The 20,322-nt window shown below is 48.5% G+C and overlaps 2 protein-coding genes across 3 annotated transcripts; one reads left to right on the top strand and one right to left on the bottom strand.

Moving 5' to 3' along the window:
- Positions 1-1,140: 1,140 nt before the first annotated feature.
- Positions 1,141-4,351, top strand: LOC133233980 (cathepsin G-like). The gene is made up of 5 exons (XM_061394154.1): positions 1,141-1,276; positions 2,238-2,385; positions 3,107-3,242; positions 3,401-3,655; positions 4,097-4,351. Exons 1-5 carry the CDS (start codon positions 1,222-1,224, stop codon positions 4,256-4,258), a joined length of 756 nt encoding a protein of 251 aa, XP_061250138.1. The 5' UTR covers positions 1,141-1,221; the 3' UTR covers positions 4,259-4,351.
- A 12,692-nt stretch (positions 4,352-17,043) lies between these two features.
- On the bottom strand, positions 17,044-19,745 carry LOC133233979 (cathepsin G-like). Of its 2 annotated transcripts, none has more exons than XM_061394153.1 (5): positions 19,600-19,745; positions 18,734-18,881; positions 18,147-18,282; positions 17,726-17,926; positions 17,044-17,296 (listed from the first exon to the last, which is right to left on the bottom strand). In XM_061394153.1, the coding sequence occupies exons 1-5, from the start codon at positions 19,652-19,654 to the stop codon at positions 17,135-17,137; spliced, it is 702 nt and encodes a 233-aa protein (XP_061250137.1). In that variant the 5' UTR covers positions 19,655-19,745; the 3' UTR covers positions 17,044-17,134. The 2 variants fall into 2 exon arrangements, with proteins under 2 accessions (XP_061250137.1, XP_061250136.1); XM_061394152.1 differs by having other exon boundaries at positions 17,726-17,980; positions 19,600-19,743.
- Positions 19,746-20,322: the final 577 nt, after the last annotated feature.

Raw genomic sequence — 20,322 nt, 5'->3', positions numbered from 1 at the left:
GTGCCAACACAGAGTCTTCCAAGTATTTTTAAGAGTGTCTAGCAGAAGGAAATGGCAACCCACTCCAGTATTCTTGCCTAGAAAATCCCGTGGACAGAGGAGCCTGGCGGGCTGCTGTCCATAGGGTCGCACAGAGTTGGACACGACTGAAGCGACTTAGCATGCATGCATACATTGGAGAAGGAAATGGCAACCCACTCCAGTATTCTTGCCTGGAGAATCCCAGGGACAGAAGAGCCTGGTGGGCTGCCATCCATTGGGTCGCACAGAGTCAGGCACGACTGAAGTGACTTAGCAGCAGCAGCCCCCTGTGTTACTCTACAGAACTCTGCCATCCCTCTCTCTGAATGCTGAGTGTCCTCTTCTTCAGGTGTCACAGGCAGCACCGCACTGAGCTATCTCCTTAGTTGCCAGCACCCGTGGAGCAGAGACGGGTTTAGGTTGATGGGTCTATCATGGATGAATAGGATCTGAGGTGTTTTCCCCAGGGTCTGATGGCTGTCAACAAAATCAAGTCACTGGGCTTTCTCTGCAGGCAGGGAAGCTTCTGGAACACAAAAACATTCAGCTCAGTAGGAAGCAGAAAAATAGAAGCCGTCCCCAGTGTCATGATGCACTGAGAGTTTGTTGGGGGCTCAAGTGACCTGAGAGAGAAATGGTCAGTGGCAGAGCCTCATTCTTCCCTTTTCTTTCTCTGGCAGTGCCCTCCACCCACCCAGGAACAGAGCTACTCAGTGTGCTTGGCAACTTCTAGAAAGAAGTGGGAGCAGCTAGGGTCTGGGTGGGGCTCAGGACCAGGGGGTGAAGACATGCAGGTTCCATGCCCTGAGGGAGAAGGAGGAAATAGACAGGTCCCAGCCTTGATGCTTGTGAGGACTTTACTGAATTTGGTGGGTTAGGGGTTCTGGGACACCCAGCCTCCACCCCGGTGCCCTGGGTTCCCATTTCTGTGGCCAGCACTGACTCAGCAGCTGTGCGCGCTATTGCACTGAAGGCTTCGGTTACTGCCTTCCCCCAGGTCCCTGGCAGTTGGTGGGCAAGCCTCTTGGGCAGCTCTGGGTGATGAAACTGATCACAGCAGCAGGAGAATGGGACTGTGGATGCTCGAGCCCCCACCCCCACCCTCAAACCCCCACCTTCACCTTTGCTTCCTCTCCCAGGGGCTCAAAGTCTGGCAGGAGCAAGCAGGGGCAGCAACTGCTGGGCAGCCTCGCCGGGAAGATGTGGCCGCTCCTGCTCCTCGTGGCCTTTCTCCTGTCCCCCAGGGCTCAGGCAGGTGAGTGACCGTTCCCACCCTCAGGAGCCCAACTCCACCCGATAGACTCTGAAGGCAGACCGCCCAGACACTTGCTAGCTCTGTATCACTGGGCAGCTTGCATGAGTCCACCGTTTCCAGCTTCAGATGCTGAGGGCAGGAATTCTATCAGGCCTACCTGGAGAGTCGCTATGAGAGTTTAAGTGATGTGGTGTACATAAAGCTTTCAGAACTACCCTGGCACATCAGATCAGATCAGATCAGATCAGTCGCTCAGTCGTGTCCGACTCTTTGCGACCCCATGAATCGCAGCACACCAGGCCTCCCTGACAATCACCAACTCCCAGAGTTCACTGAAACTCACATCCATCGAGTCAGCGATGCCATCCAGCCATCTCATCCTCTGTTGTCCCCTTCTCCTCTTGCCCCCAATCCCTCCCAGCATCAGAGTCTTTTCCAAAGAGTCAACTCTTCACATGAGGTGGCCAAAGTACTGGCTATATAAATGTGCTCTTTGAACTCAGTTGCAGCCCCTGTTTCAGAGCCTAGGAGATCAAGATACAGCGATAGTGGACCCATCAGCCCATCTCTAGATCCTTAAATTCATGAGTTGGACTCACAGAGATCTGGAAAGTTCCCTGAGGAAGAAAGTGCCACAGAACTTCAGGGAGAGGCGGCGCCAGAGGGCTCTGGGTTTGCCATCCCCACAGCAGAGAAACCCTCCTGTGAGGGAGGCCGCAGCTGGCCCCGCCTTCTGGGCAGGTGGGAGGGTGCTGAGGCTGGATGGAGAGCCAGCAGCACTTTCTGCAGGATCCTGGAGCCTCCCCCAGTTCTGCACCCTGCAGACCCCATTCTCACCAACCACCAGCTCACCCTGCCCCTGCTCATCTCTCCTGCTCCCCAACTTTCAGTCTTTCTGGAGCCACCAAGCCAATGTCCACACACCCGCCAGTGCAGAGATAATCCTAGTGCTTCTTTCCAGGGCAGATCATCGGAGGCCGAGAGGCCAGGCCCCATTCCCACCCCTACATGGCATATATTCAGACCCTGACACCAGCAGGTCCGACCATTTGTGGGGGGTTCCTGGTACGTGAAGACTTCGTGATGACAGCAGCTCGCTGCTTGGGAAGGTGAGAAATTAAAGAGCTTCTGCTGCTGCTGCTGCTGCTAAGTCACTTCAGTCGTGTCCAACTCTGTGCGACCCCACAGACAGCAGCCCACCAGGCTACCCCGTCCCTGGGATTCTCCAGGCAAGAACACTGGAGTGGGTTGCCGTTTCGTTCTCCAATGAGTGAAAGTGAAAAGTGAAAGGGAAGTCGACTTGCTCAGTTGTGCCTGACTCTTAGCCACCCCATGGACTGCAGCCTACTGGGCTCCTCCATCCATGGGATTTTCCAGGCAAGAGTACTGGAGTGGGGTGCCATTGCCTTCTCCGTAAAGAGCTTCTAGGCACCTGCAAAGCAGATCCAGAAGAGTTCATGAGAGGAGCCATTGAAGGCAGGTTTCTAGCAATGAATAGGTGAAAAAAGACCAAGAGAAGGCCTGTGTGAATGGATAGAAAGGAGGGTCTGATCAGAAAGATTAAGAGGGGAGCCCCACACCATGGGGCTCAAATTGTGAATTCAAGCTCTTTTTCAACTTCTTGTAGGGGAGGCAAAATTTAAGTTCATTGAATTTCCCACCACCCCCCATCTCAAGGGGAGGCCTAAGGCACAGAGTTCAGCCCCAGAGCCCTCCTGTCCCTTGGTTCCCTTGGCTGAGGTCTCGCTACCCTGGGCAGTCACTCGACCTGTATCGGGGACTGCAGTTCCTGAAGCTCAAACCTACCTCTAGGCTCCCTCTCCTTTGCAGCCAAATAAATGTCATCTTGGGGATCCACAGTGTCACCGCTTCTGAATGGACGCAGCAGCGCATCCCTGTTCTCAGACCCATCCCCCACCCCAGATACAATCAGCGGAACAACCAGAACGACATCATGTTACTGCAGGTACCGACCCTTTGGTTCTTCAACTGGGTGGCTCTCTCCCAGCTTGGGGGGCTTCATGTGTCCTGGGACCATGGAGGGGGAATCAGGGCTGACTCCCAGGGTGGTGGTGGGCATGGGATGAGCATACAGTCCCTGAGTGCCTGCACACTTCCTGCCAGCTGGCGAACAGAGCCAGACAGAATGAAGCTGTGAGGCTGGTAGCTCTGCCTCAGACAGAGGAAATGCTGAGCCCTGGGACCCAGTGCACCGTGGCCGGCTGGGGCCTCACCAGACTGCACAGGAGAGCAATCACACTCCAAGAGGTGCAGCTGACAATTCAGAGGGATGGAGAGTGTCACAGTCGCTTCGATTTCTACACTGGCCAAAAGCAGATCTGTGTAGGGGACCCAAGAGAGGGGAAGTCCACTTTCCTGGTAAGACAATGTAGGGTGTGCCCAAGACAGGGGGCCCTGGGCACAATGGGCAGTGGGGACAGATTCCATCTCTGTGGTTGCAGCCTGGGATCCACACCAAAGTGACGTGGGGTGGGGAGGGGGGCTTTTCCCCATCCATCTGGTGTCTGGGGGAATAGGAGAAGTACCAGACACGAAGGATGTTCACGTGCAGTGTTTTCCTGGGGCCGGTGAGGTACCTTGACCTGGGTTGGGCTGGAGAAGCAACCACAGTCCGGGCTGAAGCCCAGCGACGGGAAAATTCAGAAGCTTTTCTTCTGCACCCCACCACCCTCCCATCTCATACACAGCCAGCACTGGAAGGAGCTCCCCTCAACCCCCGTCTTCTCTGAGGGTTGGCAGAGGGCAACAGGAGTGGGGAGTCCTGGGAAACTGAGTGTCCCTTCCCTCCTCTGCCTGTAGGGGGACTCCGGTGGCCCCCTCGTGTGCAGCAATGTGGCCCAGGGCATTGTCTCCTACGGAGACAGGATGGGGACCCCTCCAGCAGTCTTCACCAGAATTTCCAGCTTCCTGCCCTGGATAAGGAGAACAATGAGACGCTTCCAAGAGTGGAGACCAGAGTGACATCCCATGAGACTGACTCTCCTTCTCTGGGGCAGAGCCCAGCTCCAGGGCAGTTCCCAGAGCCTTAATAAATGTCCTAGTCTGGAGTGGAAATGACTGATTTCTAATGTGTTCGTTAAACATTATTTGTACACAACAAAGTGTGCCAGGAATGAGAGTGAGCTTTGTTGAGGAAGATGGGGTCTCTTTCCCAGGACAAGTGAATCCCTATTCCTACCGTCCTGGGGTCAGCAGGAGCTTCTTCCCTCCTCCAAGCCACCCATTCCTCCATGTCCCCTCTACCCACAGCCTGGGGAGGGATGGAGGGACCTACCTCTCCCCAGAGTAGGGCTTTCTATTCTCTACCCACTAGACTATTAAAGAGACTCCACACTAGGTATTAAAGTATACCCCAAAACCACGTGCCATTGGTGTGAGAAGGATGAGTTGGATAGGCAGACCAAAGGGACAACTGAAATTCTAAACAAGGCCCAATTTAGTATATGGTGAACAATTCTCAAACCACTGGGAAACAATAAAGTTTTAATAGGTGTCATTGAAACAAAATAGAATCACTGGGTAAAAAAGATACATTTGGGTCCATACTTCCTATCATAATCCAAGATAAGACTCAAATGGGATCAAAAATCTAAATGTTTAAAAAATCAAGCCACACAAGTACTAGAAGAAAGAAAAAAGAAGATTTACTCTCTTAAAAATATCTAACACACACCCATATCAAAGTTGCTCTTTTAACAATGGCCAAGAGATGGGAGCAACCCAAGTGTCTATGGACAGCCAGGGTCTTTCTCCTAAACCCTTTCCCACACCAACCCTCACTGTGCTCTAGACCGGTGTTCTCAGTTTCACTGTGATGAGAATCTCCTGCTGGGTTTGTTACTCTAAAATTAAACAAACCTCCACACAATATGTTGACTAAAATGCCTTTTACCCTGAAGATTAACCCATGACTAATACATCAATATTATATTGAAATAAAGGATTTCTGAAGTAGCATAATTTAAACCCAAGCTTTTAGCACCTTAAGGTAACTGTAGAGAAGCAGCTAGGAGGTTCTACATCCATCAAAATGTTAATTACTCCTTGCAGTGTTACATTTCCAACCTGAATTCTTGCAGTTTCCATAATCTGAAATGGAATGATTCATATGCACATATCAAATCCAACTGGCTCTACACAGATATACCTTAGCAAATTTGTCCATTATGTTTATGGGTTCAGTTCAGTTACCCAGCCGTGTCCAACTCTTTGCAACCCCATGAATCGCAGCACGCCAGGCCTCCCTGTCCATCACCAACTCCCAGAGTTTACTCAAACTCCTGTCCATCAAGTCGGTGATGTCATCCAGCCATCTCATCCTCTGTTGTCCCCTTCTCCTCCTGCCCCCAATCCCTCCCAGCATCAGAGTCCTTTCCAATGAGTCAACTCTTCGCATGAGGTGGCCAAAGTATTGGAGTTTTAGCTTTAGCATCAGATCTTCCAATGAACACCCAGGACTGATCTCCTTTAAAATGGACTGGTTGGATCTCCTTGCAGTCCATGGGACTCTCAAGAGTCTTCTCCAACACCACAGTTCAAAAGCATCAATTCTTCGGCGCTCAGCTTTTTACACAGTCCAACTCGCACATCCATACATGACCACTGGAAAAACAATAGCCTTGACTAGACGGACCTTTGTTGGCAAAGTAATGTCTCTGCTTTTTGGTATGCTATCTAGGTTGGTCATAACTTTCCTTCCAAGGAGTAAGCGTCTTTTAATTTCATGGCTGCAGTCCCCATCTGTAGTGATTTTAGAGCCCAAAAAAATAAAGTCTGACACTGTTTTCACTGTTTCCCCATCTATTTGCCATGAAATGATGGGACCAAATGCCATGATCTTCGTTTTCTGAATGTTGAATTTTAAGCCAACTTTTTCACTCTCCTCTTTCACTTTCATCAAGAGGCTTTTGGTTCCTCTTCACTTTCTGCCATAAGGGTGGTGTCATCTGCATATCTGAGGTTATTTATATTTCTCCCAGCAATCTTGATACCCATGTTTATGGGTACTTCTTGTCAAAAATTCATTTGCCTAAAGTTCAGTGTATGCCATTTTCCACGAAATGTTAACATCTTTGACAACATTCAGTCATTTCCTCTAAATTTGATATCACCTACCCATAGGAATTATCTCTTACTTATATGTTCTCAGGGATAACAGTCTCATTATTAAATGTCTACATTGCCAGATGGAAAGAATAATTGATGGTGGGGGCAGGGGGAGAGGAGAGAGCAGTGGAAGAGCCCTCATGAAGCCCTTCCTCTCTGTAACATTTACTTTGAGCCCCAGAGCTGAAGCTCCAATACTTTGGCCATCTGATGCAAAAGCTGACTCACTGGAAAAGACCCTGATGCTGGGAAAGATAGAAGGCTGGAGGAGAAGGGAACAAAAGAGGATGTGATGGTTGGATGGCATCACTGACTCAACGGACATGAGTTTGAGCAAACTTCAGGTGGTGGTGAAGGATAGGGAAGCCTAGCGTGCTACAGTCCATGGGGTCGCAAAGAGCTGGACACGACTGAGCAACTGAACAACCACCACCAGAGCACCACCCAGTCAGGAATGCCCAGGAAACTCCCAGGACAGACCCATCTCTCCTCCAAGCCTCTCCCTGCCAGTAAGCTCTCCAAGGCAGCTGTCTGCTCCAGCCGCCCTGCTGGAAAGATTTCTATAGCCCTCACCATGCCCATGTCCATAGGACAGTTCCCTTCATGACCATTTCAGAAGCCAGTTCCACCACTCCTCACAGCTTAGCACACTGCCTTATTAAGTAAACCTCAGCAGCAGAGCTTCGGCAAGAAAACATTTTGCACACGAAAAATTAGTGCAAAAGACAATGCCTCTCACTCTCTTTCTCTGCTTTCAACCTCTGTGCTTTGGAAGACCTACTGACTTGTCTGGAAAGTCACAAAACCATGACAAACTCTAGGACGGAAACCCCACCAGGAACTTCACTCCTGACCTGATAGCTCAGGCAGACTTCCGGTCCATAGAAACCTGCTGCCTGTGCCCTGGGGCAGAGCATCAGAGTCAGGAGAAGCTAGACACTGGTGATACATCAGAACTAGCAGCATCACAGAAGTGAGGGCTGGTAACCTTGATCATGGTTGTCTGAGTTTGTCTGGGAAAAGTGGGGACCCCAGGAGAAAACCACCTTTCTCCAACTCATCCACCAACCTCGAGTTGGAGACAAGAGGGCAGCCCAGGACCAGTCCCAATAGCTCAAAGAATATGTCTTTCCTGTGGAAATGTTAAAAAAAAAAAAAAAGAAAAAACTCTTAGTATACAAAATCTGCCCAATACATTATGAATCATTTCAAGATTTTAGGTGGCTTGACCCCCAGAACAACTACAAACTTCACTAGACTGATACCTATCAAGACTACTTTATCACCAGCAATCCACTCCTGGGCACATATACAGACAAAACTCTAATCCAAAAAAATATATGCAATCTATGTTCGTAGCAGCGCTATTCACAATAGCCAAGACATGGAAGCAACCTAAATGTCCATTAACAGATGAATGGATAGAGAAGATGTGGTGCGTATATACAGTGGAGTACCATTCAGCCCTGAAAAGTAATGAAATAGCGCCACTGCAACAACGTAAATGCAACTGGAGATCATCATACTAAGTGAAGTCAGAAAGTGAAAGACAAATACCATATGAAATCACTTATATGTGAAATCTAAAACGCGGCACAAACGAACCTGTATTCAAAATAGAAACAGACGCATGGACATAGAGAAGAGGCTTATGGTTGCCCCTGGGAGGGGGTTAGGGGAAGGTTGGAGTTCGCAGATGGAAGCTATTACGTATAGAATGGATAAACAATAAGATCCTGCTGTGTATTGCAGATAACTATATTCATAGTTAATCATAATGGAAAAGGATATTTTTAAAAAGAATTATATATGTACATGTGTCACGGAATCATTTTTCTGTATGAAAGACACTAACACAACATTGTAAATCAACTATACTTCATTTTTTTTTTAAAGTTGCTTTTTCAAGTTTCCACTGAATTTTCAGAAGCACAATTTTCACAGGCTACATTATGATTCACTGTTTTGTTGTGCAAAAAATTACGAAACCATTTTCACATCCAGACATTTAACAGGCCTCTCTCCAAACACTTCCCCCCAGTACCCCACACTTGGTTGGCCCTGGCCCAAGAGAATCAGATGGTTCCATTGATCAGCATCAGTTCTTCATGCTCTGGGCCTTTCCTGAGTTACCGAGGCCTAGCATGGTACTAGGGGTTCCCAGAAAGACTTTTGTGCTCCTTACCTTCTGTCCCAGTGAGCCACAGTTAACATGAAGTTGTCTCATGCCAGGAACCCCCAACACCTGCTCCAGCCTTGTCTGTTGTCATAAAAATCTACAGATACCGTGTACGGTGGGGAGTGCCATCTGACCTTTCTGCCCCATTTGATCTCCCCTGAAAGAGAAAATTTCCCTGGAGTTCTGTCCTCATAGGAAACAGGACAGGAACTGCCAGGTGGCCTAAAACAATGGGACGTTCAGAAGATGATAGTCCTCAATGGTCTTTAGGGACACAGCTCAATGAGATGGGGCCTCAGGCTCCCCTGGGCAGCACAGCAGGCTTGCAATGTGACCTGTTTCCCTGGTTAGTTCTTATCTCCCCATAGAGAGGAGGGGCTCAGCCTTTGTTCTGGAGCACTTCAAATACATGTGAGGGGGTGGGGATCTGTCTTCGAGATAAACCACCTGGAAGCTACTCTCTCTGACCTACTCTGGCTCTTTCTTTGTTCCTGAGCTTCTCAGACCCCCTGTGTCCTGCTTATTTCCAGATGAGGCTGGTTTCAAAAACCCAAACTTTTGAGCTCATGGCTTCTTTCTCCCCCATTATGAGCCAGGCACATAGTAAATGTCCCACAAATGCTGTTGGATATGTGAATGAACAGTCTCCAAAATTGCTTTGGGTCCTAATATGGTCTGAATTTTAGCACAGATTTATCTTTTTAAGCAATTTAACTTTCAAGCCAAAGAGGACATGTGCAAGGATTAGAAGCCAGAGCGAAGTGGGGAAAGGGGAGGAGGGGGCCTGGGTGGAAGCCAGCCCCCATGAGGGCCATGGAATCGGTGGTGAGGTGACACCGTGAGGCTCGCCTGGGTTCTAGATACCTGCCCTGGTGGAGCAGAGTGGCTCAGGAGAGTGGGGTCAATGAGAGGGTGACACCTAGGAAACTGTGAGATGGCACCTTCATTCTTGTTCTGGACGATAGCTCCTGGGACAACTTAGCTTAGCTTTGGAGAATGGGAAGTTACAACACTCATTCTCAGCTTTCCCTCCCCACCAGGATCTTGTGCCATCCTAATTATAAATAACTTTCCACATGCCAGGGTGTGACCTATGAAAGAGAGAAGACCCACCAGGTCTCCATGGGAGTAGTTCTCTGTAATCTGCACACTCCGTGTCCAGCAGCAGATCTGGAGTCTAGCAAATTTCTGGGAATGGACTGAGGCGAGGAACATCATAGCAATAGTCTCGCAGAGGCACTGGGAAAGTAGTGTCGCTGGAATAAGCCAGGCCTCTGAGGACAGAGGGCCTTCCCTTGTGGCTCGGCTGGTAAAGAATCTGCCTACAATTTGGGAGACCTGGGTTCAATCCCTGGGTTGGGAAGATCCCCTTTAGAAGGGAAAAGCTACCCCCTCCAGTATTCTGGCCTGGAGAATTCCATGGACTGTATAGTCCATGGAGTTGCAAAGAGTCGGACATGACTGCATGACTTTCACTGAAGACAGGGACAGTCACTTACCTCCTTCAGCCCCAGGGGTTAGGAGATCGGCCAGTAAGAACAGGAGCAACAGCGTCTTCTCTGAAAAGCTAAGCAGGTCTGAAGAAGCATGCGAGTTCTCCTTCCAGGTTTTTTCAATCCTGAGTTTAAAAGGGCAGTCTCGGGCACCACCAATTTACTCCTGGTTCTATTGATTCCCAAGACGTGAGCTTTCATCAGAAAAGTCTGTGTGGTAAGGGTGTTTCAGGAGCTGCATTCTTAGGCCCTTGATAGCACAACCAAATTCATCTAGAGAAAGTCCTGGATGGACTTTCTGAACAGAGAAAGGAGGTAGGGCGGGGTAGAGGTGGGGGGGCGTGGTTGGTGGCATTAATCAGAAATGGTGCCCCCTTCCTTTAATTTTGATCCTCCAAGACCATAAATCTGACCCCACCATGCCTTGAATTTGTCATTAGGTATCAAAAAGCATATAACTATCCAATTATACTCTGTAGAACTTCACTTTTTTTGGATAGGTGAAGAGGTTTGTTGTTGTTATCTTTATAAACGCAAAATTACCAAGCAGAAGTCTTTCCTAGAACACATTAGGCAAGAGCCTAGCCGTCCATCAGCTTCTTGGTAGTTTCAGGTAACTGCACACTGTTGGGGATGCGGGTGAGGAACAGAGACTGCGGATGAAGTGGAGGTGGGGGGTCAATGAGAGTACCTGGAAGATAAGGTAATGACAGAATAGAAGAGTTTGAGAAGGTGGGTTTGACAGACAAATGCACCTGAATTTATTTTATGGTCCAGTCCCAGGTAGCCCTTATAAAGCCAGCATTGTTCTCAACTTGTTGATATTTCAAAGATTTAAAAGACCCCAAAATTAAAGTAGTTGGGAAGCATGCAGGTAGTAATAGCAAGAGGATACACAAAGCTTTATCATTTATTCTAAATTTTCCGGCTCACTCCTGTCCCTCCTGGCCCAGGTAATGTGGGTTCCAGGAAAGACCATGATGTGGGCAAAGGTTCTGCCCACCAAGGCTCCTTGCTCCTGGTGAGGAACCAGGCATATTTGCTCATGCAGTTGTCTGCACACGGGTATTTAAGCATTGTCAGCCTTAAGGGTAAGTTCCAAGCTATGATTCTACTTAGAATACATGCAATCAGACAAACAGTTTAAATTGCTTTTATTTGTTCTTTTATAATTTAATATAGGTATGAGAAGACTTCTGGAATCTTATCTCAAACTGGACATAATGTTTAAGATATTTTGCATGTGTTGGCTCAGGCCTTACCCGCAAGGAGGAACATATATCTTCTCATTTTCACTCTCTGCCCCAGACATGACAGTTAAAGGGTATACATGGCTTCTTAGCTTTGATGGTTTACCACTCCTCCCCACCACCAATTTGCAAACCACAAACATGTTCAGCAATGTTGTAATAACTTATTAAACCACTGTGTTGACACACTGGTCTTTAATGTACCTATAAAATATTATTTATGATGTTTGGGGAAGTATAGAAAATCAAAGAGGATAAACTATAGTTTTAGCCCAAAGCAGGTGTTTATCATTTTAATGCATCTTGTCACATAGAACCATGAGGGTTTTCACAATTTCTGTAGCTGGTATCCTGAGCATTTGGCAGTGCTATCACATTTTTCTGACAGACAGCTTTCCTCAGCTATTTGGACTCCACCTTGGACTATACTTGCACCCCACACGTGGCTCAAGCCTCCCTTCTTCAGGGCTCCCCGTGGATCCACATAATGTTGATCAGCAATTGTCTCTCTCTCTCTGTTCTCCCCCCCGCCTCCTCCTGTCTCACCTGACCCACATCTAGCTCTGCTGCTTGGACCAAGGGCAGAAGGCACCTGTGTCGAGTTTGGCTATTATTCCAGGAGAGTAGCTGGCTGCCCCTGTGAAGTCATCACTAACAAATCTGGAATTGCTTTAGGACTTTTCAGTGAACAGAAGTAAAAATAAAAATGAATAGGATATCAGATGTGTGGAACACCTCATGCAACTTATAAGTAGGGAGTCCCAGAAGGAGAAGAGACAAAGAAAGGAGCAGAAAAAAAAAAAATTAAAGAGGGAGTTTGAGAGAGAATGGATACATGTATAGGTATGGCTGAGTCACTCTGCTGTGCACCTGAAAAAAATCACATTATTAATTGGCTATACTCCAATATAGGGCTTCCCTGGTGGCTCAGTGGTAAAGAATTCTATCCTTGCCTGCCAATGAAGGAGATGCATGTTTGATCCCTGGGTTAGGAATATCCCCTGGAGGAGGAAATGCAACCCATTCCAGTATTCTTGCCTTAAAAATGGACAGAGGAGCCTGGCAAGCTGGTCCAGGGGGTCGCAAAAGAGTCAGACACAATTAAGCATGCCCACGCATGCATACTCCAACAGAAAAAAAAAGTTGAAAATTTTTGAATAAATGATGGTTTAAAATTTCACAATATTGATGAAAAACTGTGACGTATTAACGTTCAAAACCAAGAAACTCAGTGAACTCCAAGTAGGAGAGAGTATCAATATCATAGAAAAATGGACGAGGTTTCCCCCACTCCTCCTTTCTTTCTATCCTAGATCTCATCATTTTATTTCCAGCCCAGCCCTCTCTTCAGATAGCACCTCTGGCTCATTCTCTCCTACAGTTTCTCCTTCTGTGTTATGTTCACGCATGAAAAATGCTGGGGTGGAGCTACTTCTGGGGTCTATGACATTATTCAGACAAGGCCTCTTGTCCTTGATCTAGAAACCAGAGTGCTCTTAAGGGAAAATAACTCCAACAATGCCATCTGTGTGCAGAAGAGGTAGCTGCCCACTTTCTCCAAATAACGTCTTCTACCATTAGAACTCTTTAAGAAGAGTTGCAAGAAATTCTTTCTTTAAATTACTTTTTAAATTGTAGTAAAATATACATAATAGAAAACTTACCTATTTACCAGTTTTAAGTGTGCAGTTCAGTGGCATTAAGTACATGAACATCATTGTGCAACCTCCACTATTATCCATCTTAAAAAATTTTTCACCTTCCCAAATTGAAACTCTTAACCCATTAAGTAGTAATCCCCCATTACCCCTCCCCCCCAGCCCCTGGGAATCACCATTCTACTTTGTATCTCATGAATTTGCAAGAGATTCTTATATAAATGCAAGAGCCTTGAGCATGATCACATTGTCAGTCCTGTACCTCATTTATCACTTACACCTTAATAGGGAGCAGGCAAAACCTGTGCAAATAGACTGTAAGAGAAAAGGGATGAAGAGCGAACTGGGGAGGGAACAAGTCACCACAAACAAGCCTGCCTGACTTCATTCTGCCCCTGACAACCAGGTTGAAGCCAAGGTTCCTCCTACCTGTCCCTGCATGTGTACAGGTAGGGTAGAGAGGCCTCGCTCTGCACACTTTGGGCCATCTTGTAAGCTAAAGAAAGAGGTGAGAAGCAAATGCCCTCGCTCATCTAGGACAACTGAAAGATATCCGAAGCCTGATGAGGGCATCTGTTCTTGTTTTCAAGCGAAGAATAGCCCCAGTTCAAAGTGACTGCCCCTACCTGGGCATTCCTTCTCTAGTCTTTCTACAAACCTCACATATTGAGATGGAGAAGGCAATGGCACCCCATTCCAGTACTCTTGCCTCGAAAACCCCATGGACAGAGGAGCCTGGTAGGCTGCAGTCCATGGGGTCGCAAAGAGTTGGACACGACTGAGCAAATTCACTTTCAATTTTCACTTTCATGCATTGGAGTAGGAAATGGCAACCCACTCCAGTGTTCTTGCCTGGAGAATCCCAGCGACGGGGGAGCCTGGTGGGCTGCCGTCTATGGGGTCGCACAGTGTCAGACATGACTGAAGCGACTTAGCAGCAGCAGCACATATTGAGAAGAATGGGGGACGCAGTGGAAATATTTGTGCTTCTAGAAACCACAGCCCTAGTCCTGATCCTGAGGTTTGAGAAAACTCAATTTATGGCTTGGTCTAGGAGGTCCCAGTCTTGGAGTTGGAGAAGAATTTCCACAAGAGAGGATCCTCGGAGGTGAATGGACTCCAGAATATCTTTAGGAGAATAGATGAAGAGCTGGAGGTGTTATTTTTTTCAGAAGAGAGTTACACTGACAGGACACTAGACATGATCAGTTCAGTTCAGTCGCTCAGTCGTGTCCAACTCTTCTCGACCCCTGAATCGCAGCACGCCAGGCCTCCCTGTCCATCACCAACTCCCGGAGTTCACTCAGACTCACGTCCATCGAGTCAGTGATGCCATCCAGCCATCTCATCCTCTGTCGTCCCCTTCTCCTCCTGCCCCCAGTCCCTCCCAGTATCAGAGTCTTTTTCCAGTGAGTCAACTCTTTGCATGAGGTGGCCAAAGTACTGGAGTTTCAGCTTCAGCATCATTCCTTCCAAAGAAATCCCAGGGCTGATCTCCTTCAGAATGGACTGGTTGGATCTCCTTGCAGTCCATGGGACTCTCAAGAATCTTCTCCAAAACCACAGTTCAAAAGACATGATAGCTCCCCTAAATTGAGGACTGCCTGAGATGAATTTCTTCCTGTGGCTCCAGAGCTGGGACATAAGAAGTAAAAGAAAGAGAAGTGACGATTAATATTTATTGAAATCTTTTTACACACCAGGTACTTTGGAAGGAATTTGTAACGTACTGTGTCATTTTATCCTCAGAATTCTTTGGGGATTCTTTAATCCAGAGATGAAAAAGGAACTCTCACAGAGTTTAAATAACTTGATAAGTCACAGTAACACAGAGATTCCAACTAAACTCAAGTTAGTCAAACACTAACTTATATCAAACACTGACATATATCACTGAGATGTATGGATGACTAGAAAGCCACAGGGAGACAGACTTCATTTCAGAGAATAAGATGGGATGACCTAGAGCAAGACCTAGACCAACCACGGGATCCAGATAGATCTGAGAGCAGCCGGCTGAATGGTCCTGTGACCAGTGGGACCAGGAGAAAATAGAAGAACAATACCTTCTGATTGAGAGAGGGCTGGCTAGTACTAGGGAGATCAGTGTCCAGTGCCTGTGGAGAGCACAACAAGGAATATTTTCCTTAAGTAAACTTTGGACCCCTGCCAAACCTCTGCTGCTGGGATTTACTTACTAGGGGAGGGTGCTAAGCTGTGAGAGGGAGTGGACCTGACTTTTGGGAAGGTCAAGAAGAGAACTGTCCTCTGGAGGTGAGCATGGTGAGGTCGTCGAAACCTTTCCATCAGGGCTGCTAAAGGCAGGCGGCTGCCTTGAAGGGGCTCAATAGCTGGAAGATCCTTAGGTGGGGAGATGAGTCTGCACTAGGAGTTTCCTGGGAACTGAGTCTTGACTTGGGTGGTGCTCTGGGGCTCAAAATAAATGTCACAGAGCTTAGGAAGGACTGTATGGGGTCCCTTCCACCGCTCTCTCCCCCCACTTCCACCATCGAGTATTCTTTCCACCTGGCAATGCAAACATTTAATAATGAGATTGTTTTCCCCTAGAACATACAAGCAAGACATAATTCCTATGGGTGGGTAGTAGCAAATAAAGGGAAAAAATGACTGATTACTTTCAAAGATGTATCACTGATTAAAATTTTGTTGATAAATGACTCACACTGAATATTAGGCAAATGACCTTCTGAAGCGATGTATCTGTAAACATATGATCAAGTTTACTGAAGCATTTTTGTATATATCAGTTGGATTTGATGTGTGTTCAGTGATTACTCAAGATTATGGAAACTGCAAAAATTCAGGTGGGAAATGTCACATGGCAAGGAGTAATTACCATTTTTTAAAGATTTACATGTTTATTTTTGGCTGCCCTGGCTCTTTGTTGTCATGCGGGCTTTCTCTAGTTGTGGCGAGTGGGGGCTACTCTGTTGCGTGCTCAGGCTTCTTGCGGTGGTGGCCTGTCTTGTAGAGCATGGATTCTAAGGATGTGGGCTTCAGTAGCTGCGGTGCACAGACTTAGTTGCTCCATGCCATGTGGGATCTTCCCAGGCCAGGGATGGAACCATTGTTCCCTGCATTGGCAGACAGACTCTTAACCACTAGACTGTCAGGGAAACCCAGTTAACATTCTGATGATTGTAGAAGAGCCTCCAGCTGATTCTTTATAGTTACCCTAAAGTGTGAAAACATGATTTTAAACCACGTGACTTCAGAAATCTATTATTTGAATATAATATTGGTGTATTAGTCACAGGCTAATCTTTATAGTAAAAGTCATGTTATTTTAGCCAACATATTATGTGCAGTTTTGTATAATTGTAGAGTAAAAACCCAGAAGGAGACCCTCATCACATGGGAATGAGAACATTGGTCCACAGCACAGTGGGTTGGTGTGGAAAAGGGTTTGGGAGAAAGACTGTCTGTAGACACTTGGGTTGCTCCCATCTCTTGGCCATTGTGAACAGCACAACTTTGATATGGGTGTTTGTTAGATATTTTTAAGAAAGTAAATTTTTTTTTCTTTCTTCTGTTTCTCCTATGATTGATATTTTCATTTAGATCTTTGATCCCATTATGCGGACCCAATTTTATCTTTTTTCCCCAAATGACTATCTATCTGTTTCATTGCAATCTATTAAAAATTCATTGTTTAGTGATTTGCACTGCCACATTTATTCTTAAATTGAGTCCCATATGGAATTTCAATTGTTCCTTTGTTTTTTATGTCCTACCCAGGTCAATGGCGTGTGGTTCTCAGGTAACTAAGGGGGCATCTCTGGTAGGGTGGAGAACAAGGAACCTTACTCTGGGAAAAGGTAGGTCCCTCCATCCCTCCCCAGGCTGTGGGTAGAGGGGACACAGAGGAATGGATGGCTTGGAGGAGGGAAGAGGCTCCTCCTGACCCCGGAACAGTGGGAATAGAGATTCACTTGTCCTGAGAAAGAGACCCCATCTTCCTGATGAAGCTCACCCTCAGTCCTGGCACACTTTGTTGTACACGAATCATGTTTAATGAACACATTAGAAATCAGTCATTTCCACTCCAGATGAGGATGTTTATTAAGGCTCTGGGAACTGCCCTGGAGCTGGGCTCTGCCCCAGAGAAGGAGAGTCAGTCTCATGGGATGTCACTCTGGTCTCCACTCTTGGAAGCGTCTCATTGTTCTCCTTATCCAGGGCAGGAAGCTGGAAATTCTGGTGAAGACTGCTGGAGGGGTCCCCATCCTGTCTCCGTAGGAGACAACGCCCTGGGCCACATTGCTGCACACGAGGGGGCCACCGGAGTCCCCCTACAGGCAGAGGAGGGAAGGGACACTCAGTTTCCCAGGACTCCCCACTCCTGTTGCCCTCTGCCAACCCTCAGAGAAGACGGGGGTTGAGGGGAGCTCCTTCCAGTGCTGGCTGTGTGTGAGATGGGAGGGTGGTGGGGTGCAGAAGAAAAGCTTCTGAATTTTCCCGTCGCTGGGCTTCAGCCCGGACTGTGGTTGCTTCTCCAGCCCAACCCAGGTCAAGGTATCTCACCGGCCCCAGGAAAACACTGCACGTGAACATCCTGCGTGTCTGGTACTTCTATTCCCCCAGACACCAGATGCATGGGGGAAAGCCCCCCCACATCCCTCTGATCCAGGCCCCAGACTGCAGCCATGGGAATGGGGTCCGTCCCACTGCCCAGTCTGCCCAGGGTCCCCTGTCAGTGTTGGCAGATGCTGTGGTCTTACCAGAAAGGCAGACTTCCTCTGTCTCGGGTCCCCCACGCAAATCTGTGTCCGGCCATAGTATAACATGAAGCGTCTCCTGCACACCCTATCCCTCTGCACCCTCAGCTGCACACACTGGAGCGTGTCTGTTCTCATGTTCAGGCCGATCAGGCCCCAGCCGGCCACGGTGCACTGGGTCCCAGGTCTCAGTCTGTTTTGAGTCTGAGGCAGAGGCACCGGCCTCACAAATCGATTACGCTGAGCTCTGTTCGCCAGCTGACAGGAAGCATGCAGGTGCTCAGGGACTGTCTATTCTACACTCACCCCATGCCCGCCACTGCCCTGGGAGTCTGCCCGGCTTCCCCTCTCCCTGATCCCAGGACACAGGAAGCCCCCCAGGCTGGGAATGAGCCGCCCAGCTAAAGAACCAGAGGGTCGGTACCTGCAGTAACATGATGTCATTCCTCTTGTTCTGCTGACTGTATCCAGGGTGGGGGATGGATCTGAGCACAGGGATGCGCTGCTGGGTGCTTTCCAATGTCCTGATGTTGTGGGCCCCCAGGATGACATTTATTTGGCTGCAAAGGAAAGAGAACCTAGAGGTAAGGTTTGAGCCACAGGAACTGTGGTCCACAGTAGAAGTCAAGTGGCTACCCAGGGTTGCCAGACCTCAACCGAGGGAACTCAGAAACAGAAGGGCTCTGGGGCTGAACTTTGCACCCTAGGTCTCCCCAGCCTTGAGCTGGAGGTGGTGGAGGACATAGTGATTTCGAATTTTGCCTCCCCAACAAGAGACTGCAAAAATACCTTGAAGTCATAAGTTAAGCCCCAGTGCATACATTTCATCTCCCCGTCTTGTTCTTTTTGATCAGGTCCTCCCCCATTCACACTGGCCTGCTTCTTGTACTCCAATCTCTACATGGTCTTTTTTTTTCACCCATTCAAGCTAGAACCCTGCTTTTGGTGACTTCTCTCGTGAACTCTTCTGGACCTGCTTTGCTGGTGCCCAGAAGTCCCTTAAGTTCTCACCTTCCCAAGCAGTGAGCTGCTGTCATCACAAAATCTTCACGCACCAGGAACCCCCCACAAACTTTGATACCTACTGGACTTCGGATCTGAATATATGCCATGTAGGGGCGGGAATGGGGCCTGGCTTCTCGGCCTCCGATGATCTGCCCTGGAAGGAAGCACTAGGATTATCTCTGCACTGGCGGGTGTGTGGACATTGGCTTGGTGGCTCCAGAAAGACTGGAAGTTGGGGAGCAGGAGAGATGAGCAGGGGCAGGGTGAGCTGGTGGTTGGTGAGAATGGGGTCTGCAGGGTGCAGAACTGGGGGAGGCTCCAGGATCCTGCAGAAAGTGCTGCTGGTTCTCCATCCAGCCTCAGCACCCTCCCACCTGCCCGGAAGGCAAGGCCAGCTGCGGCCTCCCTCACAGGAGGGTTTCTCTGCTGTGGGGATGGCAAACCCAGAGCCCTCTGGCGCCGCCTCTCCCTGAAGTTCTGTGGCACTTTCTTCCTCAGGGAACTTTCCAGATCCCTGTGAGTCCAGCTCATGAATTTAAGGATCTAGAGATGGGCTGATGGGTTCACTATCACTGTATCTTGATCTCCTAGGCTCTGAAACAGGGTCTGCAACTGAGTTCAGAGAGCACATTTATATAGCAGGTAGTATGTGCCACGGTGGTTCTGAGAGCTCTATGTACACCACATCACTTAAACTCTCATAGCGACTCTCCAGGTAGGCCTGATAGAATTCCTGCCCTCAGCATCTGAAGCTGGAAACGGTGGACTCATGCAAGCTGCCCAGTGATACAGAGCTAGCAAGTGTCTGGGTGGTCTGTCTTCAGAGTCTATCGGGTGGAGTTGGGCTCCTGAGGGTGGGAACGGTCACTCACCTGCCTGAGCCCTGGGGGACAGGAGAAAGGCCACGAGGAGCAGGAGCGGCCACATCTTCCCGGCGAGGCTGCCCAGCAGTTGCTGCCCCTGCTTGCTCCTGCCAGACTTTGAGCCCCTGGGAGAGGAAGCAAAGGTGAAGGTGGGGGTTTGAGGGTGGGGGTGGGGGCTCAAACATCCACAGTCCCATTCTCCTGCTGCTGTGATCAGTTTCATCACCCAGAGCTGCCCAAGAGGCTTGCCCACCAACTGCCAAGGACCTGGGGGAAGGCAGTAACCGAAGCCTTCAGTGCAATAGCGCGCACAGCTGCTGAGTCAGTGCTGGCCACAGAAATGGGAACCCAGGGCACCGGGGTGGAGGCTGGGTGTCCCAGAACCCCTAACCCACCAAATTCAGTAAAGTCCTCACAAGCATCAAGGCTGGGACCTGTCTACTTCCTCCTTCTCCCTCAGGGCATGGAACCTGCATGTCTTCACCCCCTGGTCCTGAGCCCCACCCAGACCCTAGCTGCTCCCACTTCTTTCTAGAAGTTGCCAAGCACACTGAGTAGCTCTGTTCCTGGGTGGGTGGAGGGCACTGCCAGAGAAAGAAAAGGGAAGAATGGGGCTCTGCCACTGACCACTTATCTCTCAGGTCACTTGAGCCCCCAATAAACTCTCAGTGCATCTCGACACTGGGGAAGGCTTCTATTTTTCTGCTTCCTACTGAGCTGAGTGTTTTTGTG

This window comes from Bos javanicus, chromosome 21 (assembly GCF_032452875.1).
Source record: "Bos javanicus breed banteng chromosome 21, ARS-OSU_banteng_1.0, whole genome shotgun sequence".
Classification (NCBI taxonomy): domain Eukaryota; kingdom Metazoa; phylum Chordata; class Mammalia; order Artiodactyla; family Bovidae; genus Bos; species Bos javanicus.
Note: the sequence above shows the minus strand (reverse complement) of the source record. Positions and strands in the feature narration are given on the sequence as shown.

Excerpts from the sequence above, each read along its gene's own strand:
- LOC133233979 (XM_061394152.1), bottom strand. The coding sequence starts at position 19,654 with ATGTGGCCGCTCCTGCTCCTCGTGGCCTTTCTCCTGTCCCCCAGGGCT. Across the intron at positions 17,981-18,146 it reads ATGACATCATGTTACTGCAG|CTGGCGAACAGAGCTCAGCG; the intron begins GTACCGACCCTC and ends GCTTCCTGTCAG. Across the intron at positions 17,297-17,725 it reads AGAGGAAGTCTGCCTTTCTG|GGGGACTCCGGTGGCCCCCT; the intron begins GTAAGACCACAG and ends CTCTGCCTGTAG.
- LOC133233980 (XM_061394154.1), top strand. The coding sequence starts at position 1,222 with ATGTGGCCGCTCCTGCTCCTCGTGGCCTTTCTCCTGTCCCCCAGGGCT. Across the intron at positions 1,277-2,237 it reads GTCCCCCAGGGCTCAGGCAG|GGCAGATCATCGGAGGCCGA; the intron begins GTGAGTGACCGT and ends GCTTCTTTCCAG. Across the intron at positions 3,656-4,096 it reads AGGGGAAGTCCACTTTCCTG|GGGGACTCCGGTGGCCCCCT; the intron begins GTAAGACAATGT and ends CTCTGCCTGTAG.